The sequence below is a fragment of the Rhinolophus ferrumequinum genome, chromosome 24, assembly GCF_004115265.2.
Source record: "Rhinolophus ferrumequinum isolate MPI-CBG mRhiFer1 chromosome 24, mRhiFer1_v1.p, whole genome shotgun sequence".
NCBI lineage: Eukaryota > Metazoa > Chordata > Mammalia > Chiroptera > Rhinolophidae > Rhinolophus > Rhinolophus ferrumequinum.
In genome coordinates this window covers 36752150-36776243 of record NC_046307.1, presented here as the reverse complement: position 1 = coordinate 36776243, position 24094 = coordinate 36752150, and the positions used below count along the sequence as shown (strand labels likewise).

At 47.1% G+C, this 24094-nt stretch overlaps 1 protein-coding gene across 1 annotated transcript in view; it reads right to left on the bottom strand.

Annotated features, from left to right (window-relative positions):
- The window catches only part of DOCK2 (dedicator of cytokinesis 2), a 369901-nt gene that overhangs the window by 58732 nt on the left and 287075 nt on the right, over positions 1–24094 (bottom strand). The window contains exons 30-32 of the mRNA XM_033096340.1: positions 14307–14385; positions 4594–4694; positions 4446–4504 (exon numbers count right to left, since the gene is read on the bottom strand). Coding sequence (XP_032952231.1) covers positions 4446–4504; positions 4594–4694; positions 14307–14385 — 239 coding nt within the window. The remainder of the gene's footprint in view (positions 1–4445; positions 4505–4593; positions 4695–14306; positions 14386–24094) is intronic.

Genomic DNA, 24094 nt, shown 5'->3' with positions numbered 1-24094 from the left:
CTAGACTTTTCCCTGAAGAATGTTAAATAATCTTCAAGCCTGAGACGATCTTCGCAATTAGCTCTCTTATAATCACACGGTTGCTCCAGTCTTTCCTGATGGGAAGGAGACGATCAAACTGGTGATCACGGTGATGATGCCCTGATTGCTTTGGGCATTAAAACAAAATTTAAAAACTGAGCATGCATTATGATTTCCTCATTATCAGAAGTCACGGAAAAGCAGAGTAAGTCTGCCGCTTCACAACCTTTGAAAACAATTTGCATATTCTGCAAAAAAATAGTAGTCAGAACATTGGACTTGGGGTCGGGGGCAGGTTCTTTCTCCTCAGCTGAGGCACTGATGTGTTGCTGACCTTGGGAATGTCCTTGTGCCTCTCTGGGCCTCAGGGACCTCACCTGTCAAACGGCAGGATGGCAGAGGACGGTGGGTCAGGGCAGAGCCGCTCCTGCATCTTTACCACGTGACTTTGTCTCCGTGGCTTTTAGGTGGTACTGCTGTTTTCCAGGAAGACAGAGGGGGCGGGGCCATGGGCAAGAATCATGTGCTCATCGAGTCTGTCCCCCTCCCTTTGGTTTTAATTGGGGGAAAATGTTTTCCTGAAGCCCCAAGGAGCTTGCTTCTGCCGATTCCCCTCAGACAGAACTGGGTCACCTGGCTATTACCCTCTACAAGACACTGTTAACTTAGCAAATTGTGATCATGAAAAAGACTCGGGGCTCCGTGGACCAGGCAGAAGGGAAGAATGGCTACTGTGTGGGCACTCGGCCGCGGCTGCCACAGACAGTCTCGGAGTTTCACTCTGTCGTGGAGAGTCCACTTGAATTGCACTTTAAAACCTATTTTACCCAGTGCGTGTGTCCTCCCTACATGGGTCCCTAGAGGACACACTGCTCAGTCCTGGATTGGATTAGCAGGTTCATGTCATTAGCGTTGAGGAGGAAGCCTGGTAATGCCAGCCTCTGGCAGAAGGCAGGGCGGGGTGGGGATGGGAGCCTTCCTGCATCGGCTGGCCTGCTTGCTAGTCTCTTATCCCCGAGGGAGACAGGCAAGGAGAAACAGCTGTGTAACAATGAATAACAGGAACACCCTTCAGACTGATGATACTTTCCTGCTCCTCGGAGTCCAGGCACGAGGGGAAGGGGGTGGCCATGTTTGCAAAAGTATCCTTTACTCTGGTTTCCTGCAATGGACATCCGTGGTTTTGTTTGACCTCTCCAGAACTCCACCAACATTTTACGTGGGGGGAACTCCGCCTCCCATGATGGATGTGGGCTTGGTGCAAGCAGCAGTGGATAGGTCATCCAAGGAAGGCCAATAGAACGGCGTTCCCTGCAGACTGGACCTTTAGCAGAGGGACGCAGGAATGGGACATCCTGAAGGCAAAGCCACACCACCGGCCCTGGATCCTAGAGTGGCTCCGGCCCTGCCCTTCGTCACCTGGCTCTCCTTGCCCTTCCCATGTCCTTCTCTGATTAAGGCAGCCAGTCAGGGTCTTATTCATGCAACCCCCAAACCCTGACAACCGTATGTTTTAATTGCACTAATTTCTCCAACTGGTATTTGCAAACAGCAAGGAGTCTGTGATACCTCAGGATAAACACTCAGGCCAGGTGTTAGTCCTGCATCTCCCTGTAGTTCTCTATATGACCTTGTACACACCTCCTCTCCTCTCTGAGCCTCAGTTTCCTCATTGGTAAAATGGTAGGTTGGGTCAGAACTGAAGCTTCAAACTATTATCTGAAGTGCTTCAGGATTTCTCCCCAGAAAGTCCTCGGGGGTCCCTGTGGGGAGTTTAGGGGTGGCCTATTATAATGCCTTGTATCCCACTTCAGTTAGATGACATTAGCTCAGCTTTCATCCGATTTACGGATTGAGCATGAGATTTTTTTATTGGTCCTCAGCTAAACATAGACTTTTGAAAAATGCTGGACAATATGATCTCTAAAGGTCCCTTCCAGCTCTGATAGTCTGTGATTCTAAGCAGCTGGAATACTTGGTAACATCTTTTCATTCACCTGCATCATTGGGAGTGCAGGGATGCCTGCCAAAACATAATCTATATCTAAATAAAGTGTTCTGTGTGCAACACCACGGCAAGGGAGGACATGCAGAAAAGAGCAGGTTGTGTGGAAGAACTAGGCACAAACAAAGCACAGATCCTGCAAATCCCTGTTTTGTAATTCTGGCAACGCCTGGGGTGTAGATCTGGGAGCAGAAGCCCGGCAGGGTTTCATCTAGTCTTTACTATTGTGAGGCAAAGAATGCAAACTCACATGCAAACAAAATCTGGGCTCCGAGGTGCACTGGGCACATTCAATGTTTCTACAACTTTCAATATTCACCAATTGTAAAATGCATTTTAAAATTCTGTGTCCTGGCTTCTTTTCAAAAACTAGAAGGTGCTACCACCTCGGGCCTCAGAGTGACTGCTGCTCTTAGCTGGGCACATGCGCTTGCTTCACTTTCTCACAGGCCCAGCTGCTGCTCTCACAAACTCCTGACCCTCAGGCCAGGTGCAGGTGACCAGGTGTGCCTGCACTTGCACTGTCCTTTTTTGTTTTTTCCTATTATAGAGTAATGGGAAATGAAACATAAAATATTTCATGAAATAAAATATTATTATCCAAAGTAGAGAAACAGAAGGCAGACTGAGAAAGGCATGCTTTTCTACAACATCAGGGCAGAGGTGGTATTTCTTTATGACAGTGGTTTTCAAATAGGGGTCCTTTTGCTCTCCCCCTGTCTCCATATCCCCGACCCCCGGGACACTGGGTAACGTCTAGACACTCTTGCTTTTCACAACTAGGGAGGATGCTGTTGGGATCTAGTGGGGAGAGGTCAAGGGTGCTGTTAAATATCCCATAATGCACAGGGCAGCCCCTACAACAGAGACTTAGCCGACCCCGAACGCCGACAGTACCCTGCTTGATGGATTCCGGTGGGTTTAAGATGCCCCGGCCCCTACACAACTTGATGCTACCTGCGGGGGCCCTGCCCTCCACGCCCCAGTAATACAGACCTGGCATTGATGATTAAGGAGCCAGAACAGGAAATTAGTTTCCATCGTGATAGGGCAAGGATGAAAACGGTAACAATTCTGACACGGGTGTGGCCTTCATGGCTTCACTCTCTCAGGTTTTGCTCTCATGACCCTCGTAAGCACCCTGAGAGAAGGTGCTATTTCCCCGGCTACCCAGCCTCACTTGGTCCCCTTGCTTTGGGCCTCCTAGTTTCACAGGGCCAGGCCTAAGGCAGTCTGTCCTGGGCCTACTTCCCAGCCCTTTGATCTGGGAGCTAACCACCGCCCTCCTGTTCTCAGGATGTGCTCTCAGCCCGAGTACAGTGCTGTCAGCTAGCACAGAACCCAGACTGATACTCTATGTCCTGTGCGTTCCCTGCAAAGATGGGCCTTGCTGGAAAGGGCAAGAAACTGCTGTCCAGGAAACAACTGGGGACTGAAAGACACTAAGCGCTCTGGGGAAGCTAGAAGCAAGGTCAGGGAGGTCATTTTACTTGAATCCAAGAGATGGGCAGTCCCTGAAAGTGGCTCAGCTGAAGAGGGTCAACACCCAAGCCAGGAGGAAAGGGCAGAGAGTCAAGGAGGGCTCCAGAAACCAGAGGTGAAACTAGCTCGTCACTCATTACTCTTCATTAATCCATCCATCCTTTCAGCACATATTATGGAGCAGGATTCAGGCCTCTAGCAAAGTATGTAGCCCTTATCCTCCTGGAAGCAAAAGCAAGCTCTGGGAGTTGCAGCTGTTTCATCTCAAGCAAGTTCCTTCCCACACTGAGTTTCCAGATCAATAAAAGGAGGGGGGAGATTTTCCATCTTGCAGCAGGTAATGTGAACATTAAAAAAGATCTCCTTAGCACAGGCCTGACTCAGATGCTCAATAAATGTCTCCCTGTTTGCATCTCCCTTCCTTCCTCCCACACGTACCACTCAGCTCATACATGATTCCTGAAGCTCACCAGGCCAGGGACAGCTTCGGGGGTCACCTTCCAGCTCAAATCATGTCACAAAAGACCCTTGTCTTCCACTGAACCAACTCTTCCCCATGAAGGTGGAGGGTCTCTTATAGATCACAACATCACGTAAGAGCAGGATGCAGATGGCCCACCAATCAGTGGGAAGCACACGTGTGTCGTGTAAGGACGTGAGTTCCCACAGCAGCCCCGCCCTTCCTCCTTCTTGTAAATTCTAATTTGACATCATGACCCCTCAGAGGCATCAAGCAGAAGCAGATCTGGGGTGGGTGGGAGATGGGGATGGGTGACCTCTCTCATCAGACACTTATTACGGACCCGTGGTGCATACAGTGATAAACTGTTATTTCAAGCTCCCACTGCTGAAACCCCTGTGGCCTTCTAACAGATGGTCTTCAAGAAGGAGCTGGGCGAGTGCAGCTGTGTCTGTCTGGATGCGTGTGCCTACTCACCAAGCTTGTACCACATGTCCCGGATGGAGAAGCCAATTAGCCGTCTCATGTCCCCGTACCTAGGAGGAACAAAAGACACCTGCTTCAGGCACCACCTCAGAGATGCCCACGAAACTCTCCCTTCAGGAGACCCAAACATGCAACGTACTTATTCAGGATCTTGTTGTATTTGGCGTGTGAGAACTGCTCCAGCTGCAGGGAATCCTGAGTGATAAAAGCCACCGCCAGATGAAAATAGTTATTCCACAGCTGTAAAGGAAGGAGTAGAGAACAGTCATGAAGAGGGTCTGAAGTGGGAAGGCATATTTAACTGCTGGGTAATGTGAATAACTTATGAAGATGGCAGGAGGGAGAGGCAGAACCAGTGTGATTCTGTGCACTGCAATTTTCTAACTGGCACTGACTCTGAAATCGACGTCCTGGCCAAAGCGAGGGCAATGGATGCATTTCGCTAGGCGCCGACCACGTCCCCTCTCTGACAACAGGATTTGGGCAAGAAGGAGGATGTTAGCGCTGCTTTTCTTTGGTTGTTTTTCAACTTGTTTTTTGAAAGACAAATTTCTCGCCCCAGCTGAGTGCCCCGGTGAGCTGGTTCCTCAGCCTTAGTCTTGGAGGGTGGTGAGGGAGGAACGTTTCAGGGGTTGTCAACCTCTCTGGGTGTCCCCCTGAATTCACCCAACAGCTCAGAGAACCAGCCAGCAACCCATTCTGGCTTAGAATATTTTGCCCCTTCGTTCAATGTTTTCAAAATGTGGCCCCAGGCTAGCAGTATCACCTGGGAAATTGTTAGGTGTGCAATTTCTTGGGCCCCACCCCAGACCCACTGACTCAGGCCCCAGAAATCTGCATGTTTACAAGCACTCGGGGTGATTCTAATACTCATTTGAGTGCTAGGAACACTGAGGGCTCAGCTTGGATGTAGGCTTGTCATAATTTTAACATTCACAAGATCTGCTGGTGCTAAATGCAAGGACTAATAGAAGCCACTCCACCAGCATGCGTGAAACAGACAGCAAAGGGGTCAGTGCATGGCCAGTGCTCCAAAGGCTTAGCCACAGTGACAGCGATATTGATACAGGCTACAGAACCCGAGAGATGGAGACCCGAACCAAGGCGTTGCTGAGCCTCAGTGAGCCCGTCTGCAAAAGGGGTACCCTCTCCCCACTGCAGAGGGCTGACGGCGTGGGATGATGTGTGCAAAGGCATGGATCTCAATAAGAGCCCAGAAGCACTTGGTAACCTTACTGTTCTTTTCATTATTCTAATGGTTCTTTTGGTACTGAAGCAAATAGTACAAGCTGGCTCCTTGGGTGCTTGAGGGCGATTATTACAAGATGCCAAGACCTTGCCAGGAGCAGAGGGGGATGACTCTGCTGGACAAAGCCTACCCCTGTCAATACTGCAGAGCAAGAGGAGGGGTACATCTGGCTAGAGAAATCACCCACTGTTGAGACCCTTCTCCTTAATTCAGAGATGTTCATTGGTGGTACCAGATGGCCAAGAGGGAGGAAAAGGCAGCTATCCTTGGTCACCACAAAACTGTTGCCTGGGGTATTACTTTTAAATGGGCATGGCGTTCCAGTTTCAGAAAGAAGCAAAGCAAGACCCCCATTTTTACCATGGGCCAGCGCTTTCCCATGCCTCCCTCTTTTCAGCTCTCAAAAGTGGGTAGCTATTATTAGTTCCATTTCACAGATGAGGAGACTGAGGCATAGCTGGGATTTGAACCCAGGCCTTCTGATTAATGTTCAGGGCTCTTTCCACGTGACAGTCAGTCTTTGGCTGAGGATGCATGAAGACATTTATTGAACATCATCTATGTGCCAGGTGTTGTCAGCACGTGGGTTAGGGCAGTGGTCACACAGCTCATGCTGCTCCTCTTCTGTGGAGGGAATATACTTTCCTTTACTTGAAACCTTATCTGTCAGCGTCCAGAAGACCAAGCTGTTCACAGGGTGCAGTGAGGCAACCTCCCGGCTTGTGGCCCCTATAAAGTCAACTCACCACACAGAAACCACAAGGACCTTTTAAAAGAAGGTGGATCCTATCGTTCCCTTCCTCCAAGACCTCCAAATGCTTCCCATAACCTCTAGAATCAGATCCCAAGCCCTTTGTTTCCGCAGTAACCTCTCGCTTATCCAAACACACAGCGCAGGTCGGGTCTCCCGAGGGGCCACTCAGACTAACTTTCCTCCTGGCACCCCCATAACTTGCAGGTTTTGAAAGTGTGCTGCTTTGGTCTGCTTAAGTCCAGAGCTCACAGCTCCTCTTATTTAAGACCAGGATATGGAACAAAAAGCCAGGAAAAGGGAACACCTGGTCACAGGACATGGAAAGGGCTATTTTTAAAGTGAGGAATTTCTGGTTCTGGGGGATTTCACCAGAATAATCAGTATACAGTAGGAATTAGATATATATGGCAAAGTAAGGTGAATTGCTGTTACTTTCGAGAATAAGTCCAGAAACGTCCACCAACATGTCTGAGAACACATAGACATGTGAGATGTAGTCGAGCCTCTTGCTCTTTCTTCTGCCCGACTTCGTCTTTCAAAAACGTTTTGTCTCTCACCCCATTCTTGACTTTCTTTTTCAAATTGAAGTAGAATTCACATATCGTCACATTTCGCCTTTTAAAGTGTATAATTTGATGGTTTTTAGTATATTCACAAGGTAGTACAACTATCACCACTATCTAATTTTAGAACATTTTCCCCACCCCCCCCAAAAAAAAAACCTTCTACCCATCAGAGGTCACTTCCCGTTCTTCCTCCCCCAGGCCCTGGCATCACAAATCTACTTTCTGTCTCCGTGGATTTGCCTATTCTGACATTTCATAGATGTGGACTCATAAAATACATGACCTTTCGTGTCTGGCTCCTTTCCCTAAGCATAAAGTTTTCAAGGTTCATCTATGATGTCACATGTGTCAGTACTTCATTTCTTCTTATCGCCGAATCCTAGTCTACCATATGGATAGATCACATTGTGTTTGTCTGTTCTCTATTGATGGACATTTGGATTGTTTCCACCTCTTGGCTATTGTGACTCACGTTGCTATGAGCAGCTACACATAACTTTTCTCGTGGACGTGTGTTCAGTTCTCTCGGGTATATACTTAAGCGTGGGTCTGATTTCCTTTTGGCTTTCCTCCATGAAGATCCTCGTGGGCCAGAGTTGCTGTGCGTCCTTTCCTTAGTGATGAGAAATGGTGCCCATGCGCACCTCACCCCAGCCCCTGCCATGGGACTCTGTGGGGCGGTCGTTGGAACCGAGGGGAGGGCGTCGGCTGTCATGGTCAGCGGTTTTGTGTAGCGTCTGAGAGGTGAGCAGTGGCCACAGCTAGGTGCCGCTGGGCACTCCGGGGGCCTCTGCCCTTCCCTCTGGCTTGACTCCTGCTCCTCAAGAATCAGGTCCGAGGCACTGACCTGGGTTTTCAGGCCTCATTCCCTTTCCAGCGTTTTTACCCTCGACACCCTGCCTGTTCCCGAGGGCTGGTCTGCTCAGACGGCACACACACAACGCGAGCATCCCGGCCTCCTTGGCTTCACTCACAGAGGTCCTCACACCTGCAGCGTCTGAGTCCTAGTCTTTCATCAGAGCCTGTTCAAGACCCAGTTCCTCCAGGAAGCCTTCCCAGATGGCCATGCCCAATCCCTTCTGAATGGAGGAGCCCTTAGTATGCGCGACCACAGATCTGGGGCTACTCCTCTGCACCCAGCCTTGGGCTCCGCTCACTTCCCACGACAGCGCCCTCCAGCGGTGAAGAGCACAAGTGTCAGCGTCTCCCAGAACAGGTTGCGGATACCGGTTCTAGCTCCCACTAGCTGGGCTGTCTTTTGGTCAGTGACCTTTCTGAGCCTCGTTTTCCTTACCTGTACAATGAGAAAAATCATGGTGACTCCCGGGAAGGATTGTTCTACGTGCTGCATGAAACGATATGCACATGAAGACATCCACCACAGGCCTGGCACATGCCAAATACTCAGGAGAGGTGGTGTGGCAGTGGCGTTGCTTGAAGAGTATGGGTATGCCCTGTCTTTTCCAACTGTAAGCTCCACAAGTGCCAAGCATTCTTGTCTTCCATGTATTTGGATCTCTCATGCCATTATCATCACAATGGCTTGACTAGGAGCTGGGCTCCAGATAATATTTATTGATCACCATATTGTTAGAAAAATTCTCCAGTTGTTTCAAGAGGTCTCAGATTTTTCTTTCCTCCCTGCCCCAAGCTCCCCAGTGGCATTCCTCCTAAGTGCCCAGCTCAGCTGGCTCAAAAAAGCCAGAGGGGCTTTTGCAAAACACATGGCTCCCTTCTCCCTGGGAAAGAGGTGAAGTGATTTTTGACCGGGAATTTAATATTTTGAAATCATAGGACAATAGAAGATTAGAGCTGGAATAAATTTAAGGGTTATCTGATCCAACTCCCCTATTTTATAGATGTGAACAGTGAAATCCAGTCAAAGCCATATTGCTAGTGGGTGTAACCAGAATTTAGTTATTTACAAGTACACTTTAAAAATTATAAAAGTAATACATACATGGTAAAAAAAATTTAATTGGTAGAAAAGATTAAACAATAAAAGTTATTTTATCTCCAATCTTGGACCCTCATCTAATTTCTCGGAAGAAAATCTTAATAATTTCCTGGATATCCTTCCAAAAATGTTTTATGTATAAACAAATATATGTATAGACATCTTTTTAAATAATCTGCTGTACTTTGCTATTTTTTCTCATAAATCTGTGTTGTAGATGTTTCCGTATTAGCATATACAGATCTGCTGCATTCTCTTTTATTGCTACATGGCATTCTGCTATAAAGATGTACTTTCATTTTAACCAATTCCCTATTTGTAGATATTTAGCTTGACTCCAGCTTTTTTTCTTTAGCATCAGTGCTGTAATCGACGTCCTTGTTTATACATCTTTATGCATGAGAGATGATAATGTAGTATATACATTTCTAGAGTTGAAATTGTAAAGATGCAGAGTCTATGCAGATTTTGTTGTTATTATCTTTGTTGTTTGTTTTCATAGATACTGTTGCGTTCCCTTCCAGGATTCCAATCCAGTTACCAGTTCCATTATCACAGGCAAGTTACCCTATGTCTTGGAGTGTCAGTTTCCTCATCTGGAAAATGAGGCTAATGGTATCTAAAGGCGGTAGTTATAAGGACTAAGTGAGGAAGTCTCTATCTGGTAAACTCCTACTCAGTCTTGTTCTCAGTTCAAAAATCACTTCCTGGGAAGCCTTCCTAACTTACTAAGATTCAAGTAGATCCACCCATTATTAACCCTCATTACACCCTATTCACAGGATTTAGGACATATTTTAATCAGAACTAACTTATTTTCTGTCTCCTCTACTGGATGCAAGTAAGCACCATGCAGGCAAGAATCTCATCTTTTATTCACTCTTGTTTAATTAGTGTCTAGCGTTGTGTCTCAGGAAATATTTGTTGAATGAGTTCATTCATGAGTCCCACACTCTGCAGGCATTCTTAAATCCTTCTGAGAAACTCTGAGATTTGTATTATTATTCCCCCCATTTTAGAGATCAGGAAATCGAGGCCCAGAGAGGTTAACTAACTTGCTCAGGGTCACACAGCTAAAGCATAGTGAAGCTGGCATCTGAATCCAAGTTAATCTCACTCCAGAACTTGTATTCTTTATTCACTCTGCTCTTCTGCTAAAATCACTTTTCTTTTCCTTTCTCAGTTTCCTTTAGCTTTTGTGTTGGTTAAGGTTTTCACTGGTTCATCTGATGTTTTATGGTCTTTACAGCACAAAGATCGAGGATTTTTGATCCTACAAGATTCTTTCTCAATGGCCTGGAATCATTATTTATTCCAGATTCCAACTGAAAAGAAAAAAAAGTGCCCCGCACTGGGTTGAAATGCAATCATTGTGCCCTCCTCTGAGTGACAAAGGCACAGCCCCCATCACCACTCGGGGATAGATGCTGTTGATTCTGGAAGTTTCCACTTATGGACTCGGCTTAGGGACATTAGGCCAGAGGTTGTCTGGGCCCTCAAGCTGAAGCAGGGAGGGCCACAGAAGCCTGTCCCAAGACTGTGACCATCTGTCTGCCAGGTGGGGCCGTCCCACAGTGAGCCTCCCTGCAGGCGGTGCTATGCGCTCATCCAGGCTTCCGTGAGTGCTCCTTTCTTTCCGCACCTTTTTTTTTTTTTTTTTTTACCATTACTGGTTACATTTCCTATTACAAACACCAAACCTGCCCTCATCCTGCCCTCATCCACTAAGGGCTGGGAATATCCTGGAAGCTTTTCATTTCACAGGGTCTCCAGCACAGGTTGAGAAATGACCCCAAAGTGGTCTGGTGCCCAGAACCAGATGCAGAAATGCCTCCAGGCCAAGGCTGGAATGATCAATCGCAGAGGCAATCAGAGCTTCCCAAGTAGAGAGAACGACCTTAGCAGCAATCACAGCTGCCTAAGGCAGAAACAATTTTCCTGGAGCCAAAGAGCACATCCGAGGTATAACCACTGAATCCTGGGCCAATCAGAGTTTCCAACAGGGAGAGTCTAATCCGACAGCCAATCACTGGAGTGCTCTCTATCCCAGGGCCAGCAAGAGCTAACAAGGGCAGCGGTGCTTCTGGAGCTAAATAGAGCTGTCTCGTAGATTTGAAAGGCACAGTACGGAAGAGTGGAAAGAGCTTGGGCTTTGCAGATAAGCCTGAATCCCAGCAGCCCCAATGAGTAGACGACTTTTAACAGGAAAGTCAACCACTTTCCTGAAGCTCAGTTTATTCACCAGTAAAATGGGTATATCCCAACCTAACAGGGTTAGGATGAGAATCAAAGTGTCCTCAGTAGATGCCTAAGAATGGTTAATCACTTTCTTCAAAAGCCTGGCTGCTAGAAGATGGATTTCAATAGCTTGATTTACTATCAAGACTACCTGGTCACTGAGGGCAGGGATGTATTCTGCTGTGCTTCTGAATCCCTCAAAGCACGTTGCAATAGCCTGGACTCCTGAAAATTACTCTTAAACAAAAATCCTTGCTGAGTTGAATTCCAAATCCTCTCTTGGTCTTCCCTGACCATGCAAATGGAGGTGCGTGCCAGGGCCCAGCATCCTGAATAGGGCTAGGGAAATGCAAATTAGTTTAGCCCCAAGCAGGAAGCATCATTTTTGTAATTTCCAGGTCTTGTCCCCTACAGAGTGACAGCACAGAGCTTCTTGCTTTCTGCCCTGTGAATGAGTCATAAAGCCACAGTTCCAGAAAGGACATTAGCGATAATGCCATCACACCTGCCCTTCCTCTGGACAGCGGCTGCCGCCGTGCTCACTGATGGATGCTGTTCCTGCCGACATTAAATGCATAATTAATGAAATCGTAAGAAGAAAACAAGGCGTGTTCCAGGCAGGGTACAGAGAACAAATCCATTCTTGCTTGGGGTGAGGAGAACATGGGGTGAGGAGAACACAGATAAGGTTGAAAAATGATCCTGTTCTTGAGCGCTTTTCAATAAATATCTATGGAAGTCTCATTAGAAAAAGGGACATTTCATTTTGTGATGTTGGCTACTTTCCTGGTTTTACAAAATCTTGTGGGTATGACAGCCCTCGGCAATGTGGTGGGGACCAGAAAGATGTCTCCCTACTTCCTGTTTACCAGGGACTGACATATGAGCTCCAAGACCTGACACATTTAGGACCATCTTCATCATCAAAATGGTAACAATTAGTATAATTACCACGAACTAATATTAAATAGTTACTATGTTTCTGGCACTGTTCCAAGAACATTATGTAAATTAATTCACTTAATCCTTTCAACAGTCCAATGAGATTGCTACTATTAGTGTCATAATTTGATATCGAAGAAACTGAGGCACAGGGAGGTCAAGTAATTTGCCTAAAGTCACACAGCTCATAAGCTCGAACACTCCGTGTATGAAACGCCCACTTCTCTGGCATCTCTCAGATGCAGATTTGCTTTCAGGAAAATAGGCTAAAACCTAAAAGAATGGCCTGAAGGACTGAAGCTAAGCTTCTTTTGGAAAGTACCCCTTCAGACCACGGGGGCAGGGGAGAGCCAGAGTCAGGAAAATAGGTCCCAGGCTGTCATTGCCACTGCCCACAGAAAGAGAGGAACAAACCTCTCAGCAGTTTTATGGCCCCAACACTGCCTTGCCACTGGCCCCTAGGTGTGTCATTCCCAGCTGCCCCTCCAATGAGCAATGGCTTCATCAGCTTCCCTGAACGTCCTGGGAACCAGAGCCTGCGGGCATCTGGGCCGTGTTGGAAGGGGATCAAACACTTCTACCGATTCAAACAGCCAACGTGACATGTTTTGTTTCCACGTCAAAGATTTATAACCCAGGCCCCGCCAGGCAGTGAACCCAAGGTGGAGGGAAACTCCGTATGTGGACGGGACATCTGCGGGCTTAGTGCCAGCCACCACTGTGCTTTAGTTCCAGCTCTGCACTGACATGCTGTGTGACTTCAGGCCATCTACTTATCGCCTTGGAGTCTTAGTTCCTACATCTTTCCAGCAGGAAGATAATAGTAACAGTCATTATAAGGCCTGAGAAAGGAATGCCCACAAAATGCTTCTCATGGGATGAGCATCGGCCATCAAAAAATGGCAGCTACTCTTTTATCTTCATTATCGTCATAGTTCAATTGCCTGATTTAAATGCAAGGTAGTGGGCGAGAATCTTATTCAAAGATAACGTGTATTAAATACTTATAGGCGAGTGTTCTCCAGCAGAGTGGATCTCGGAGGGCTTAGCCCAGGCATCCCCTTCCCAAGGAGACCTACTGTGTGCCCTGCACAGAGCAGAGTCTGTAAGACAGTCCTGGCACTCAGGAAGCTTACGTTCTACTGGAGGAAAGAGAGACAATGTGCACGTGGGCCAATAAGATAACATTTAGTGCTTTAAAGAGACTACAGCAGGCTAAGTGGTGATACGCAATGACCGTGGGGTTGGTGGGGGGGGCCTCAGACAGGAGTCAGGCAGGGGAGGTCTCTCTGAGGAAGGAGTATTTGCAAGGAAACTGGTGGGACCTTACAGAATTCCTCCAGCCAGCACCTTGGCACATTCCAGTTCTGGAAAACCTTACGAAGCACAAAGGGGACATGTGAGCATTTTACAGATGAGTCCTCTGAGGCCTGGATGGAGGGCAGGCCGCGCCCAAGGTGCTCAGCTGGTCAGAGGCCACGGCCCCAGCAGGGCCTGAAGCCCAGGTGAGCTGGCAGAAAACACCATCGCCCCAGTTCATTCCCTAAGCTTGCACTGCAAGAGGTCCTGGGGAGCAAGGACTTCCCTTTGAGGGGCCTTCTCTCACAATTCCAGCCACAGGTAGCAGCCTGGACTTTTCCACAGGGCTTTGGAGAGTTGGTTTTCTTGCCTGGGTCTTGAGCAGAAGCATCGTTCTATTTGCCCCAGGGAAATGCTTTGAGGACACATATCTCACAGAGGCCCCGTGTCTTGTCTGAGCACTAAAAGTGACTTCTGGAGGTATCAGGAAGTCACAGAGATGTACAAGAGAGCTGTATTTTTCAGTGTCTATGAGTGGCTCTCTAAGCTCCAGTGAATAAAGTAAGAAAATGTCATCCATTTTTAAAAGGTGGCACCCCCTCTGACAATGAGTGAATGCAAGTCTGCTCTTTAGCACAAGATTCATTATGCAGTCACATTTGCATATGCTGCTCAGTTAATGACTAGTCAAGGACCGGTTCCAAACCCTGAGTACTTCCCTCCCTGCCCACACCCCTGTGTGGAAGCCCCCAGAGACACGGGCATATCTGTGTGCGCTTTGAGGTTTGTCTGATGGAGAATCAGCCCTGCCAGGGCACCCGAGCCACCAAGAGGGCTTCCTACTCACCTGGAACTCAAAGTTCGTGTGTTCCAGGAACTTCTGGTTCATGATTTCTGCAAACTTGTTGATAGCTCTCAGGAAGACCCTGGAAGGGGGGAGATCACCAGACCACGTGAGCTTGCTGCCTCAGGCGTCCTCCCCTCCCACACGCCCCAGACCAAGAGCCTTCAGGGAGGGGCCCAAACACTCAAGGGAGAGGTCAGCTGACCACATCGTGACACCTGCTCATACCGCAGACATGAGGCCATGTTTACCTTGCAAGACTCAAGGACCATCTGTTTGACTTTCTTTGGAAAATGTATACGATTTTGTTTAAACGATTACATGCTTAGGGCAGAAAATTCATGCCGTTCATAAAGATAGAGAAACTGCCCCTCCCTAAACAAATAAACAAACAAAAAGCACATCACCAAATCCTACCATCTAGAGACCACCATCATTGACATTTTGAAGAACCTAATTTCAAAGGTCTCCCTAGACTATATGCACAAACGATATTTTACAGATACCATTTTGATAAATGGGGTTAAACAATAAATGCTGCTTCACAGCCTGTTTTTGTACTCAGCAATAGAGTCTGTGTTCCTTTCATGCCATTGAACTCAGATATATCATCCCTTTTACTCTGGAAAGCATTCCATTGTACGGATGCATAACAGTTTATTTAAGGAGACTTTTATTGCTGGACCTTTCTGTTGTCCCACAGCCATTTTTGTTATAAGCAGTGATCACTCTTCTCTGTGTACCATGCACCTCCTGCATGCATCTCTTCTCCAGTCTTCGCCCCGAAATGGTAATACTGATCAAATGTTATGCACATTTAACATTTTGGTGCCTGTTGTCAAATTGTGTTTCTTCTTAAATGTCTTCCCGTCCATCTTTTCCTCTCCTTCCTCTGGCCAAGCCCTACTGAGTAATCTTGCAGTCTCCTATCTGTCGCGCCCCTGGCCTTACAGGACAGGTCCAAACACGTCAATCACCCACGTGAACGGCTCCCTGCTATTCACAGGCGAAGCCCAGACTCTGTCTTTTCACAGTCAGTGCCCTGCATGATTGGACCCCAATCTTCTTCCCCAGACTCGTTTCTCACTATTTTCCTGTGCTTCTGGTTGTTTTCGGAGTACATGGCCGTGCTCTTCCTTTGTAGAATACCACGCTCCTTCTAATCTCTTTTAGGGCAGGGTGTGCTGTATCTTTGTGTTCCCCAAAGGCTATTCATTGCAACTTCCTTTCCCAGCATTCGTAATGGTGTAGGATGATTTATTTGTCTGACTCAGTAATGTGTCTCCTGCACTAGATTGTACTTTCCTTGAAATCAGAGGCTCCCGCCGTGATCTCATCTGTTCTCCAATCTACGTGCCTTTGACTCCCAAGTGCACACGGCTTCATCCCGGGCCTCTCCCTGAGCTCTAGCTTCCATTCGGCTCTCTGCTCTATAGCCTCACTTGCATGACTAATAGACATGTCAATCAATACATGTCAAAACTCAACTTTCCTTACCTGCCCTTTCTGTCGCTTCCCCATCCCATTAAGGACAATTCCATTCTTCTAATTGTTAGAGGGGGTGGGGGGACATTTGGTAGCATCTTTCACTTCTCTTTCTCCCACATTCTACGCCTGGCTTGTCAGCAAATCCTCTTAACACTACTTTAAAAACATGTCCAGAATTCGCTACTTCTCATGATCCCACTACCTGAACTAAGCCACCATCATTCTCTCCTGGATGTTTGTAGTCACTTGCCAACTGTGGCCAAATCTCCATTGTGTGTGCAAAACCTTAGAGGGCAGTGGCCAGCTCGTACCTGTACTTTTGCCTATAATTTTTGATGACCATGGCCAATTAATAATTTCTCTATGGAGTGGCTGACCCAGGCAAAATGCCTGTTTGGCCTACCTGAGACTCAACAGGAAGCCAGCCAGTAAAGGAAGTGTTTATTTAAAGGTTATTGCTGTGGGTAATAACGGGGACTCAGTTCTGCTGAAGAACCTCTGAGAGACTGTACAGAACACACCTGCACAGCTGACGTGTTCCCTCCCAGGGGGAGGAAGCTGGGCTATTTACCCATTAATGCCAGCTCCTCCCTGGTTGGAAGTTGCTCTTACATGAACAATAAGTCCCCTTTAGCACTTCTGGCCTGCCCTTCAGGTGGCTGAGTGTTCTCCTGCAGCCAGAGAAAGCCCAGAGAATGAAATAAGTAGGAATCTCTTGGGATGCATGGGAAATGTCCACGAAAGCTGCAAGTACTTTGAGTGGGCTAAGAGCGTAGGTAAGGCTTCTTTGGCACCTGCACTATCTGACATTACTTGTAAGGAACTCTGGGCTACTTGTTCCTTAAACACTTAAATGTTAAACAAAGATGGCACGCAGCCTGGTATTGGGATCGCAAGATTCGTACACACACACACACACACACAATTGGATGTGATTTCTGGCTTGGCCACTTCCCCTCTGTGTGGGTTGGGGACGTGTTAATATCACCTTTGACGTCTCAGTTTCCTTGCTTGTGAAACAGCAGCAATGTAACCCCTTTCCTAGGGTCACTGCAGCATGTAATGGTGAATACACGGTAAGCTCTGAGCACAGCGCTTGATACATGGAGATAATAGTAACGTGGCAGCTATGGCCACTTTGGGCTGCTTCGTTTTTCTTCCAAAGGCAGGGACTGACAGCAAAATGAACAGTCAGAGGACAGGGAGCAGCCAGCAACCCGTTCTGCAGCAGGCAGGGCCATGTGCAGACAGGAAATAAAAGACCCACAAAAATCTGCCACCCTGTCAGGCTGCCAGAAAGTGAGATTTCTTTGGTTTTGCTCTTCTGTCATGTGCTACTATACTTTTGAAGAAACATCTGTATCTTTTTCCTTGAAGATCTGTATCGGATTCCCAGACGGAAATGCGTGACGTGGCTGTCATATTATGTACAAACATTTTGGACTCTCTAATATGATACCAGCACGAGGAATTTTGTAATTCTCAGCAGCAACAAACCTGTCAGTAGTTTCAATAACAGTCATTGTTTTGATTGTTGGCCCAAACTTGTCTCCAGCTCTCAAAGGCCAGTGCTACTACCAGAAATTCATCAGCCCCCCAGGGCTGATGGTGGAAACTGGTGGCAGATGGGGGCTGGGGGACAGTAAATCAAGTTTCCTCTCTCTCTCTCTCTCTGGATTCTTCTGCAGCCACCCTCTGGGAATCAGAACATCACTTAAGTGTGGTTTCCCATGTTTGGATTTAACAAAGTAGGTTTTTGTCTTCTCCTTTTTCTTCTTTAAAAAAAAAATCGTACTTAAAGTCTAGCACTAATATGATGAAGAGGGTTAGAATGAAAACACATTCAACTCTTGCTGTTACTTTCAACAATGAACTTGAATTGCTGACAACAAAGTTCATCATCACATCTCAACCTAAACTACCTGCTTCTCATCTGTGAAGCGTACGTAGCAGGCTCTGTAAGGTCGATAACAATCACAGCCACAGTGACTGGGAGCGAGCCAGGCTCCATGCTCAGTATTTTGCATGGATTCCTTCTTTTTTTCTTTTTTCAATTTTCACACTAATTCTTGAGTTAGCTATTGTTTCCATTTTAGAGATGTGAGTAAGCTTCCCAAAAACCCAGCTAGTACATGTGGAACCGAGATTTAAACAAAGGTATGCTATCTTTAGAACATCAGTATTTAAGCGCCACGCTACCCTGGCCATAAGGAAATGTCTGTAATTCTGTTCAACACAAGTTGTGATCTCACTTTATTAATAACAGCAATGACAGAAGATTCCTAATTATCATTCATAGACCCTGTGCTACGTGCTCTGCAGACGTTATTTAATTCCACAAACGGAGGTAGATGCTATTACTACATCCACTTAACAGAAGAGGAAACTCAGCACTGGAAAGATCAAATAATTTCCCCACATTCGCACAGCTAAAACGCAGCAGAGTCCAGACCCAATCTCAGGTTCATCTTCCTCCAAAGCCTTTGCAATGAACCAGAAAGACATAGGGGCTCCCTGGAGGCCAGCTTGCACGCGTGCCCACCATGCGCACAGAGCCTCTTCAACTATCCCTACTGTCCCGCTGCCCTGCCCACAGCTATGGAGTGTGTGCAGGGCCAACACGCGACTCCGGCAGTCTTCCATGGGGAGCCAGCAGCCTAACGGTGATCTTCTGGGTACCCAGCGAGGGCACCCAGACCTGGAGAGAAGTAGATCAAAGCCCTTTAGGCAGTCCCAGAGCAGAAAAACCAGGGAGAGTGCAGTGCACTGGGGCCCTGAGTGAGAGCCATGAGCAGATGATTCTGGGAGAAAGCAGAAGTCGTACGCAAGCGCGTCAGCTGCTGTGAGTAGGAAGAAGCTGGCAGAAAGGGGAGCCAACCCCGAGGGTGGCATCCTGAAAACCGCTCCCCAAGCAGCCTCACTGCAGCCCCTGGACTGGCTGCCCAGCTTCCTGCTCCCCGCCGTGGAGTAGAACAAATCCTCGTTACTGGAGGCAACCAAGAGTCTGGCTGTTTTGTCTCCCGAGCAGGCCTCAATGCACCACAAACACTAGTCCTGGGGCTGCATGCAGGGATGGAAGGGGCACACAGAGCCGGAGCAAGCCTGTTCTGTGCTGTGGCCTGGAGCTGGCAGCTTGAGCGATGGGAGTCTTAGCTGCCCCGGGAGTCTTAGCTGCCCCAACTGTGGAGATTAAAGGAAATTGCGGTGTAGGGAGCCGGTGGCCCCAGGGCCTGAGCACACAGGGGTCCTCAGCAAATGGCAGTGGGTGTCCTTAACTGCCCGGCCACCTTGTAGCTCTGGCAGGAGGATCTGAGGCTGAAAACACTCGGATGTGACAATCATCCCACACCCACAGTTTGTACGATGTGAATGGAAGAGGAAACAGAAGGCGGGCGTGCCCTTTTGGCGAGAATGCTGCAGGGAAGGAGAAGGGCTCTCTGAATCCCATTTCCCCTGCTGGCTCATGGCACGTTCCGGGATTCTGCTGGTCAAAACTTAAAGATGGAAATAAAAGAGCTGGCCAGGAGAAAGGAGTTCTTATTCCTCCCCTTGAGGCAGTGAGAAATCCATCCTCCCAGAGCCTTTAAGCTGCTTCCCTCACAACCATGCACCAAGAGTTAGAGTGACTCAGCAGATTCCAGCTGAGTGTCAGGGCATGGCTCACCCCAAGTGTCCCTGACACTTCTCAGCTTCTTGAGTAACCTGGGATTCCAGTTAGGGATGCAAAGCTCCTGGAATCTGGAATCCTGTGACCAGCTGGGCGTCAGGGTTAGGTGTGCTGTTCTGGCTAAAGAACCCATACTGACTGGAGGAGGTGGGGTCTACATAAAGGTGTAGGCACTGCAGATTCATGTAGGTCAGAAGAAGGGGAGGTGGGCACCCAGGATTTGTCAGCACTGATGGAGCCACCATAGCATTGCTGGGCACGGCCCTGCTCAACTTCCTAGGGTCAGCTATTGTGACCTCCTAACTACGGACCTATTGTGAGCTTAGGACAATGTCAGACTTTGAAGTAAGTCGTTGGTAAAGTAGACAAGATCCAGCCTCGATTTGTCTCTCCTGTGAAATATTTTGGGTATTCCCAGACCATAGGAATGTGAAAATAAAAATAATAGCTAATACTTGTGAAATGCGTGCCATATGTCAAACCCTGTTCTGAGTACTTTATATATATTATCTCATTTCATTTTGTTCCTCACAAAAATCCTTTGTGATAGGTACTATTAGTAGCCCCATTTAACTGAGACAAACTGAGTCAGAGTGATTAAGCAACTTTGTCCAGGGTCACAGAACTACTAACTGGTGGAGGCAGTATTTGAACCCGGGCAGTGGTAAACCCTCACTGCTCTGGGCATTCTCTGTGTTCTGAACTCACTACAGTGGCTGCAGCACGTGGTCATAGCTCCCTGGGAATATGCATCGTCTCACCAACTAGACTGTAAGCCCCCTGCCTTCTGGGACAAAGGAGTAAATGGGTCTTTCCACTCCCCAAGGTCCCGAATGTCTAGGACACTCTATAAATATGTGTTGGTTGATTCCATTTAGAGAAGCTTTAGGGCTGTGTAGAAATTCCCAAGTCCCCTCAAAATGCTGGACTTCCCAACCAAGGTGTAGATGGAAGAGAAAAGAGGTTCCGAGGACAATTTTGTTGATTTACACTATTATAAAGAACTTGATCATTTAAAAATTAACCATGTCATGTAAATACATCTTACTGAATGCTGCATCTTACCAAAAAGAAAAATGCTCTAACAGACGGTATTTCTTGCAGTAGACATGTCACTATGTCTGCATACACAAACAGCACCCAGCTGAGGAGACATTCAAATCTGGAAAATGCCATTCCCTCTTCCAACAAGCAGATGAATTATATATGATGAATACATACATACATAAATCATAAGCGATAATAGAGAAATTATGAAGACAGACAAATTATAACTGTATGTAAATATAGGGAAGGAAGGGAGGAAGGAGGAAGGGAGTAATGGAGGAAAGGAGGAAAGGAGGAAAGGAGGAAAGGAGGAAAGGAGGGAGGGAGGAAGTTGTAATGTACAGACTGACAACATATGAAGTTTGCCTTGGCCACAGGAATGAATGGAGCTCAGGCTGCCACAGTTTTCACAATGGTGATCTGAAGAATACTGATCTGGCGATACCTGATCTGTTTGTCCAATTTATGTTGAAATCTTTCCCTAACAAGATGCATGACCTTGGGCAAGTTACCTTTTTGGACTTCTTTCAACTATCTGAGCCAATATATGCACAGTTGGCACCTGTACACAATGCACTTAACATACAAGCCTATTTTACAGGCTAAAGGAGTAGAAATTAAGAACATGGGCTCTGATTGCAGGGCCCCTCTGTTTTCTTATTAGCAGTGCCACACTGAGTGAGTTCCTCATCTATTCTGTGCCTCAGTTCCCTCATAGATGAAAGGTGGATCAGGATAGTTCTACATCATAAAGTTGTTGTGAAGGGTAAACAAGCTAATATGTGCAAAGTATTCACAGCAGAGGTGGAGATGGGTACTTAACACGTTAGCTATTATAACATGGCACGAGATGCAGAAACAGTGAGAAAACTTCCAGCGCTCTATAAATGCAGTAAGGGAGCACTGTGGCCTGAAGATGAAGGAAGCTACTAACTAATCGATGTGCCCGCAAGGAGAAAAACAGGTATCTTTTCTGGGTGACAATAGGTACATGCTTCTCTAGTCCAAGGCTAAGTTTGTTGTCTGCACCTGGAGATGGCAAGGCTTCCGTTTAGCGAGTTCTTCTGAGATACCAGCACTGTGCTAAGGAGATTCCAAGAGAGTAAATGACTTCCCAAGAAAGAGAAGTGGCAGAACTAAGAAGTTTGACACTCAGGTTGTGTCTCTGAGCCTTACTTTTTTATTTTTTAATGTAGAGATATAAGTACTGAGCTGATCCTTAACAGATACAAATGTTGCTCTTTTGGAGTCAACTCCACTTTCTTGGGTCCCCTAGAAAAATTACATTCTAATTTCCTAGGGTTGAAGAAACAAGGCTTATTGTATCATCTCTGGGGGCCTGTCCGCCCAAGAAAGTAAAGTCCATACACTGCGAGCTGGTACTTCAGGAGCCGACATTTCTCCAAAGCGCTTCCCTGCGTTTCCTCCAGGAAGAGTGTCACTACTCAGAAGTGGGGGCTGGCCTACTTGGGCTGCAGCCTCTCTGGCTCACGTCCCCCGGACACTGCCTCAGATGCCTGCGCACTGATAAGACTCTCCTCTACACAACAATTCCCCCAGCCCCTCTTTTGTGTTGGGAGGAGCTAACTATCGCCTTCCAGTTTCATGTGACCCAAGCCTAGTGAAACATTTCATGCTCCTGGCCACAGAGGTTTCTTGATGGGCTTTTATATCTCAAGCCAGGCTTTTGAAGATCAACCTGGGACTTTTGCCGCACCTATTGAAGAAGAGGCTTTTTCTTTCTGTTGTGGTCGCTAATCTAGTAAGACATGTATCTGGGATTTCCAGAGCCCATCTTCCTCACCTCAATGAGGGCATCTGCCTGAGAACGAAGCCAACAGAGAAGAGAGCAGAAGTAGAGACACAGATTTCCTATGACACTGTTCAAGCAGCTAGATACATCTATGCCTGAAGCCATAACTCTGGGATCTTTAAGTTGTCTGAGCCAATCAATTCTCTTTTTGCTTGGGCAAATTTGAATTCGATTTCTTTAAACTTCTAATCAATCAGTGCCCACTGGATCCACAGACTCGTTATACACATTTATGAATGTCAGGCTCTGTGACAGGAGCTGGAAACACAGAGACGAACTGGACACAGTGAGTGTCCTCAAGAAGCCCATTTTCTAGAGGCAGAAGCGATCGTATGAGGAGATAACGAGAGTAAGTGTTATCATATGGGCGCGTGTGGAAACACAGAGAGGAAACACATTCTCCTACCATGAGAGAATCTTAGAAGGATCAGCAAAGGAGAAATTACACGGTCAAGAATTGGAAGGGCGCTTTTATGTTGCATTTGAGGGGAGTGGAGTCACAGTGTTTGCAAAGTCACAGATGTATGAAATGGTAGATAACGCTGCGTAGTTGAAAGTATCTCAAGTACAGGGTAGGTCATGTAATTTGGCAGAACCCCCAGACGTTGTCGAGCAGCTGACAGACAGTGGAGGGACTCATACGCAGTGTAGGAGCTGGCTCCTACCACAGCACAAGATGGCTGAGCAGTGACATACACGATGACTGGCTACCTACACACTGCTGGGCTCAGTGCGCAATGGAAACGTGAGTCTCCTTGTTGAAAAATTATTTAGAATCTCAAGATGGTGACCCCAGGGCATTCAACCATGCACGGGAGCCTTTAGAGTGCAGGGACTGAGGAAGCTGGCCCTGACGTAAGGGCTAGGGAGGGACCTGCCTCTGACCCACGACATGGTCTGGGCTAATTTTCCACCAACACTTTAATCACTACAAAAGCCAGTCTCCCCTCTCTGTGACATGAACAGAGAATCAGGGCAAGGTGAACCCAGACTGGGCTGATTTTCTTCCTCCTACCAGGCTCTGATACACGGACAAATACTTCTTTCTGCCTTGACAAACCTCTCCTTTCCTTCACCAGCCCCTAAAGCTGGCCCCAAGAGCACCATGGGTGAGTGTGTTGATCGTGTCACCTGGTTAGGCACTTAGGGATCCAGCTAGTGGAAGAGCAGCTTTTCAGAGGACAGAAAAGCACGGACTGGAGGCCACCTGGGACTGGAGTCAGCTCTTACACACACATGAGATAGAAATTCTCAGACTGTATCCAACGGCAAAACTATTGATACATAAAAATGTTCACAGTCTTCCCTCTTTGCTCCCACTAAAGAGAATTCTGCTTCTGCCACGTCTGTGTTTACCCTTCTTCCACTTTCTGCGGGTATTTCTATCTTTGCAAGCCAATTCTTGGCTTTTGAGACCTAGAAGAAGGGTAATCGGCAGAGAGTAAAAAACTTCTAGCTCATGTAGAGCGAAGGGCTTTCCATGGGAAACGACTAAAACAAATACAAGAAGCCAAAGGAAAGCGATAGAGCGGAAGGAGAGGAGCCAAGAAGACCCCGTTTCAAGGAGTCTGTGGATAGGAATTGAGAATAAGGTCCTGAGAGAGACTTGGGTAAACCATGGGATCTGAGAAACACTGAGACACAGAGGAGTGGAGAAAGGGAATACTGTAAAATATTGCTGAGTGCTATGATTTGAATTAATTTGCTTGAAATAATACTATTTGAGAGGAAGCATTAAAGACTGAAATTGCTTATAATTACTATAATTACTTTTAT